The sequence below is a fragment of the Sus scrofa genome, chromosome 8 (genome assembly GCF_054392235.1).
Source record: "Sus scrofa isolate SSC_HxYL_T2T_F1_AM1 chromosome 8, Sscrofa_HxYL_maternal_Yorkshire_Landrace_v2.0, whole genome shotgun sequence".
Lineage (NCBI taxonomy): Eukaryota > Metazoa > Chordata > Mammalia > Artiodactyla > Suidae > Sus > Sus scrofa.
In genome coordinates, this window is record NC_139390.1 from 44,746,461 (window position 1) to 44,752,709 (window position 6,249).

General features: G+C 44.0%; 1 protein-coding gene across 1 annotated transcript; it reads left to right on the plus strand.

Annotated features, from left to right (window-relative positions):
* Positions 1 to 430: 430 nt before the first annotated feature.
* LOC100513607 (tripartite motif-containing protein 60-like) lies at positions 431 to 4,257 on the plus strand. The gene is made up of 2 exons (XM_021100530.2): positions 431 to 606; positions 2,428 to 4,257. The coding sequence occupies exon 2, from the start codon at positions 2,792 to 2,794 to the stop codon at positions 4,175 to 4,177; it is 1,386 nt and encodes a 461-aa protein (XP_020956189.1). The 5' UTR covers positions 431 to 606; positions 2,428 to 2,791; the 3' UTR covers positions 4,178 to 4,257.
* The last annotated feature ends 1,992 nt before the right edge of the window (positions 4,258 to 6,249 follow it).

A 6,249-nucleotide genomic window follows, 5' to 3' on the forward strand; every position in this document is an offset into this window, starting at 1 on the left:
CATGCGAATGTAGTTCTGACTGGACAGGATTCTGATTTAGAGTCTTTCAGTCATAATCCCACAGATGCTGGCATAGCCCCATTGTCTCCTCAACCAAGCACATACACCAAGGGGAAGATAGAGTTAAACAACCTTTGAAAGGAGAAGCCAATACTATTCAGCAATTTCACTTGAGAAAAACAAAATGAGGACTTTCTAAATTACTCAATGGACCTAGAAACAAGATCACTGATTGAATTAGAGAGAGGGGATTAAGGTGGGAGTGTCTTCCGGGCCCTGGAAGGAAGAGGTAATCAGAGAGAAAGACTATGAGCCATCACCATGATCAAGTCATCACCCCAGGCTGATTGAATCTGCAGTCTGTCCAATGAGAAGAAGGAAAGGACCCTCCCTACAGGCTTTATAAGGCCAAGGGATCCATTCTGACCCCAGCAGTGAACAGAGAAGAGGGGTTGGTCCTGGGCTCCAACCTGGACCTAGGAAGGCCCTCGGGCTGTGAGGAGTGAGGAGCCCAGAGTGACAGTGGGGGAGCCAAGACTGCCCCCAGGCCTCCAGGACACAGAACAGCTCCCCCAGCACAGAGCCAAGACCAAGCTGCGTGGACAGGTAAGCACAGACCTGGGGCAGGGCCAGACTCTTGGTTGGGACTGTGTGGGGACAGGTGAGCTGCCCAGGGTCATGGGTCACCCAAAGGTGGTGGGAGGTGGGATGAATTGGGGTCACCTGGGAGGTCTGACAGGGCTGGAGCAGCTCAGTGGGTCCATTTGGAACAGACTGTATGGACAGCAGAGTGGACAATTTCCAACCTTCTTTACCTGGAAGCAGCCCTGTACAATTAATTTGAAGTAATTCACTAGGCATCTAAAAATTTCAACTCAAATATATTTTTTTTTTTGTCTTTTTGTCTTTTTTGTTGTTGTTGTTGTTGTTGCTATTTCTTGGGCCGCTCCCGCGGCATATGGAGGTTCCCAGGCTAGGGGTTGAATCGGAGCTGTAGCCACCGGCCTACGCCAGAGCCACAGCAGCGCAGGATCCGAGCCTTGTCTGCAACCTACACCACAGCTCACGGCAACGCCGGATCCTTAACCCACTGAGCAAGGGCAGGGACCGAACCTGCAACCTCATGGTTCCTAGTCGGATTCGTTAACCACTGCGCCACGACGGAACTCCTCAACTCAAATATTTTTAAAAGAAGAAGTGTAATCATGGATGGGAGCTTGTAGTGGTGACATACTCAGTATCATAATGGGAGTCCCCTTGTGGTGCAGTGGGGTAAGGGTCCAGCGTCCTCACTGTAGGGGTTTGGTCCCTGCTGTGGCATGGGGTTCAGTCCCTGGCCCAAAAAGTTCCACATGCTGTGGGCAAGGCCAAAAAAAAAAAATAATAATAATATGAAGTCTAATACTATGTTTGCCTCTTAAAATAAGTATCAGTAGCCTTTTATGGGATAATTTATTATTAGGTATTTTATTATTTAGTATCATAAGTATTTTATTATTTTATTCTATTTTATTTTTTTTATTATTTTCCAAATAGAATAATAGTATTTTTTCATGTTTTTGAACTTGCACGCGATTCCCATCAATTACTTCTAATGGTCATCTATAGGTTCTGCCTCCTCTTTTGGTTCTGCCACATTTTGGTGGCTTTTGCTCTGTGGGTGTCCATCCCTGATGTCCTTTCCCTTCTAAGGACACCCATCAAGGTTTCCTAAGGGCTTTTCCACAGCAGTCCCATTTTAACCTAATCAGCACTTACAGATCTCATCACCACATAGGATCCTGTCCTGTCTTTTGGGAGTTAGAGCTTCAGCATATGAACTGTGAAGGAGACACAAATCAGCCCCCAACATCACATGTGTCCATCCAGGGAGGGGTGCCCCACTTCTTCCTGCTCCTCATCACTGTGAAGTGACTCATAGGTTTTTTCTCCCCCCCCCCCCTTTTTTTTTGGTGGGGGAAAACACCTGTGGCTAGGGGTTCCCAGGCTAGGGGTCAAATTGAGGCCACAGCTGCCAGCCTACACCACAGCTACAGCAATGTGGGATCCAAGCTGCATCTGTAACTTGCACAGTTCACAGCAATGCCGGACCCTTATCCTATTGAGCAAGGTCAGGGACTGAACCTGCGTCCTCATGGATACTAGTCGGGCTTGTTACTGCTTAGCCACAACGGGAACTCTCATTCGTCGGTATCATAGGTTTTTATATATAAATAGAGTGCTCTGGGTCAAGTATAGGAACACTTATAATTACCCAAAATACGTTAATTAAAATTTTAAAAATCATCAATATCCATTATCTTAGCTGACTAGAATTATATTGTTGTTTGGAAATGACCGCATTTGAATCCAGACAACAACTTTGGGTAAATATTCTCAATTATATTATCTTTATCTCTTCCCTCCCTTGTAATCATTTTCTTGCAGGAACCGGGTGAGCTGTGCCATAGAGCTGCCCATGTCTGGACTGTGCTGTTGATGTGCATGCCTCCCTGGAGCTGTGTCTTTCTCTGAGGAAGAGGACTACCTAGCAAACTTCCATTTCAGCCCCTTGAGTAAAAGGGGACCAAAGTGACAAAGGAAGCAGAGAGTGACGGGGATTCTAAGTCCTCCTGGCTGCTTGTGTGGAGTGGAAGGGCAGGGATAGAAATAGTTTTGAGGAAGCACAGCTCCCTGCAGATCCCGGCCAACCTCCTGGCAGCCAGGAAGGAACAGAGAGAAGGCCGAAGACGAGAAGCTTCTCCCTTGTCTGTCTGAAGGAGTGTCCTCACAAAGAAACCCTCCTTGGACAATGGCCCAGGCAGCCTCCCTGGCACAGCTCCAAGCAGAAGCCAGCTGCCCCATCTGCCTGGATTACCTGCGAGACCCAGTGACCACTGACTGTGGGCACAACTTCTGTCACTCGTGCCTCCTCCAGCGCTGGGAGGGTCTGCAGGGCGACTTCCCCTGTCCTGTGTGCCTCCAGCACTGCCCTGACAGGAGCCTCAGGAGGAACACCCAGCTCTGTCACATGGTTGATGTTGTGAAGCAGCTTCCCAACACAAGGCGCAAGAGGAAGCGGCAGGAAGAGAAACCGCTATGTGAGAAGCACCATCAGGTTCTCAGCCTGTTTTGTGAGGAGGACCTGGAGCTGCTGTGTCCCCAGTGCAAGATCTCTTCTCACCATGGTGGGCACCTCGTGGTGCCCATGGAACTAGCTGCAGCCTGTCATAGGAAGAAGCTCAAAGGCTTCATCAAATTCCTTACAAAGCGTCTTGAAGAGGTTGATGAGGCATTAGAAATCCAAACCTCAAAAGCATATCACTTGATGGAGGAGGTAGCGAATCAAAGGAACAAACTGCAAGTGGAAGTTGAACATATGAAGCATTTCTTGGGTAAGATGCATGATGACATTCATTTCAGGTTACTAACGGAAGAGAAGGGTGTTCAAGATGAAATAATTGTGAAAAATAACCAAATATCAGATCACATATCCATGTTGAAAACTCTGCTTGATGACATAAACGATAAATGTGTGCAGCCTGACACAAATTTACTGATGGGCATTGAAAAGATCCACAGCACATTTGAAAACCTGGAGAGCCCAGCAGGCTTTTCCTATGAATTAAACAAGGAGATTTTCACTCTCCCCCCACAATATTTTGGCCTGCACAAAATGATCAGTACATTTCAGGAAAATCTGACACTTGATGCTAAAACTGCTCACGGCAGTCTCATCCTTTCACAAGATGGGAAAACAGCAACATTTCAAAGGAGGAAACAAAACCGAGCTCATAAATCCAAGGCCTTTACTTCTCACCCAGCTGTCTTGGGTTCTGAGGGATTTGATGCTGGCAGGCATTTTTGGCAGGTTGAAGGAAGAGGCCTGGGTGAATTGTTCTTAGGTGTGTGTAAAGAATCTTTCCCCAGAAATGTTCCTATACCACCAACCCCAGACAATGGCTGCTGGAAAATTCAGGTCTGGGCCACTACACCTGACACAGGGGTTTCAGGCAACTCCTGTCACATTGGTGTTTTTCTAGACTATGAGTTGGGAGAAGTTTCTTTTTACAACTTGTTTGATAGATCTAATTTATATACATTCAGTGCCATTTTTACAGGAAAACTTATGCCCTACTTCTCTGTTAGTCCTTTTGCCACATCACTTAAACTAAGAATAGTTGAAGATGAGGTCTGAGCCCCCTGGGAAGATGATCTGTGTGTTCTGCTTACTTGCTGTGTTTGGGAAAGTCCTTGTAATAAAGAATCAAGTCCCTCTTTGATGTCTGACTGGAAATTTCTTTTTTTTTTTTTTTTTTTTTTTTTTTGGTATTTTTGCCTTTTCTAGGGCCACTCCTGCAGCATATGGAGATTCCTAGGCTAGGGGTCCAATCGGAGCCACAGACACCAGCCTACGCCAGAGCCACAGTAGTGCGGGATCCGAGCCACGTCTGCAACCCACACCACAGCTCACTGCAACACCGGATCCTTGACCCATTGAACAAGGCCAGGGATCGAACCCTAAACTTCGTGGTTCCTAGTCGGATTCGTTAACCACTGCGCCATGACGGGAACTCCTGGTGGTGATTTCTTTTAATCCTCATCCTCTGGCTTACCTCTGCCCCACATTTGGGCAAGCTCTCAGGACAGCCTGGTGCCCCTTCTCTGGGTTTAGGAGGGGGGTTCTAACCCAGGAAGAACCTTCTTATAGAGGCAGTCTTCCCAACCAGGAAAAGCCCCCACATTAGTGGCTTTTCTGCTTTCTCTCAGGCCTTTTTTGGACCAGTGACCACCCTGATTCCACAAAAAGCCACGATAATTGAAAATAAACCATTTCATTCCCACTTGATGTTTTGGGGCATTTGCAATCTTGATACCAGATCCAAAATTTCAATAGTTTATTTTTTTGCTTCAGTGGGTTGATCACAATCATGCTTAGAATATTGTATGATCCCAATTTATTTTTCAGATATTTTGATCTAAGGAGACATTTTTTTTTAAATACTAAAAATGTAGATTAACCCCTTTTTTTCTAAAATTATTATATTGTATTTGTGATTCCTATTTTTTTTTGAGAAACATATATTTATCTATTTCAAATAGATTTTCACTACATTTGGAGGTGCATCTGAAAAGATATTGGTATAATTTATGTCAAACTCTGTTCTGCTTATGTTTTCCACAAGTGGTGTTATAGTATCTGGGTTGATACTTAGATCTTTGATCATTTTGAGTTTATTTTTGTGTATGGTGTTAGAGAGTGTTCTAATGTCATTCTTTTATATACAGTTGTCCAGTTTTCCCAGAACCACTTATTGAAGAAATGGTCTCTTCTTCATGGTATAGTCTTTTCATCTTTGTGGTTATTTGACCAGAAGTGCTGGGGTTTAACACTTGCTTTTCTATTCTGTTCCATTGATCTATAGATCTGCTTTTGTGCCAGTACCCTACTGTTTTGAAGATTACAACTTTGGAGTATAGTCTGAACTCAGAGAGCCTTATTCCTCCAGCTCCATTTTTCTTTCTCAGTATTGAATTGGTTACTTGGGGTCTTTTTTCTTTCACATAAATTTAAGTTTTCTCTGTTTTAGTTCTATGAAAATGCCATTGGTTATTTCATTAAATCTGTAGATTGAATTTGGTGGTACAGTTATTCAAACAATCCAAGAACACAGTATATCTTTCCATTTGCTTTCGCTGTCTTCAATTTTGCTCATCAGCATCTTTGAAAGAGTTTTGAAAATACAGGTTTTTTGCTCCTTGGGTAGGTTTATTATTCCTAGGCAATTTAACCTTTTTAATGTGATGGTAAATGGAATGGTTTCCTTAAGTTCTCTTTCTGATATTTCATTGTTAGTATGAAATTTTCAATATATCCAAAAAGTAATGGTCTCATATCACAGGTTCTCCCCCCTAAAATGTCTCTGGATATACTTACATGAAAAGACACCAAGGATATGGCATTTTCATATAATAAAATAAAAGGGAAAAATTTCTTTTCCTGTGTGTTCATGAATAGTATATTCCCAGAAAGATACAGAAGAGGAATTCCAGTTGTGGCCAAGTGGGTTCGATTCATGGCCTTGCTCAGTGAGATAAAAGATCTGGCATTGCTGCAAGCTGCAGTGTAGGTCACAGATGTGGCTTGGTTCTGGCATTGCTGTGCCTGTGGTGAAAGACAGTGGCAACGGCTCTGATTCAATCCCTAGCCTGGAAACTTCCATATGCCAGGGGTTCTGCCCTAAAAAGACAAAAAGAAAAAAAAAAAAA

What these genes read in the sequence shown, in the direction of transcription:
- LOC100513607 (XM_021100530.2), top strand. Translation starts at nt 2,792, where the DNA reads ATGGCCCAGGCAGCCTCCCTGGCACAGCTCCAAGCAGAAGCCAGCTGC.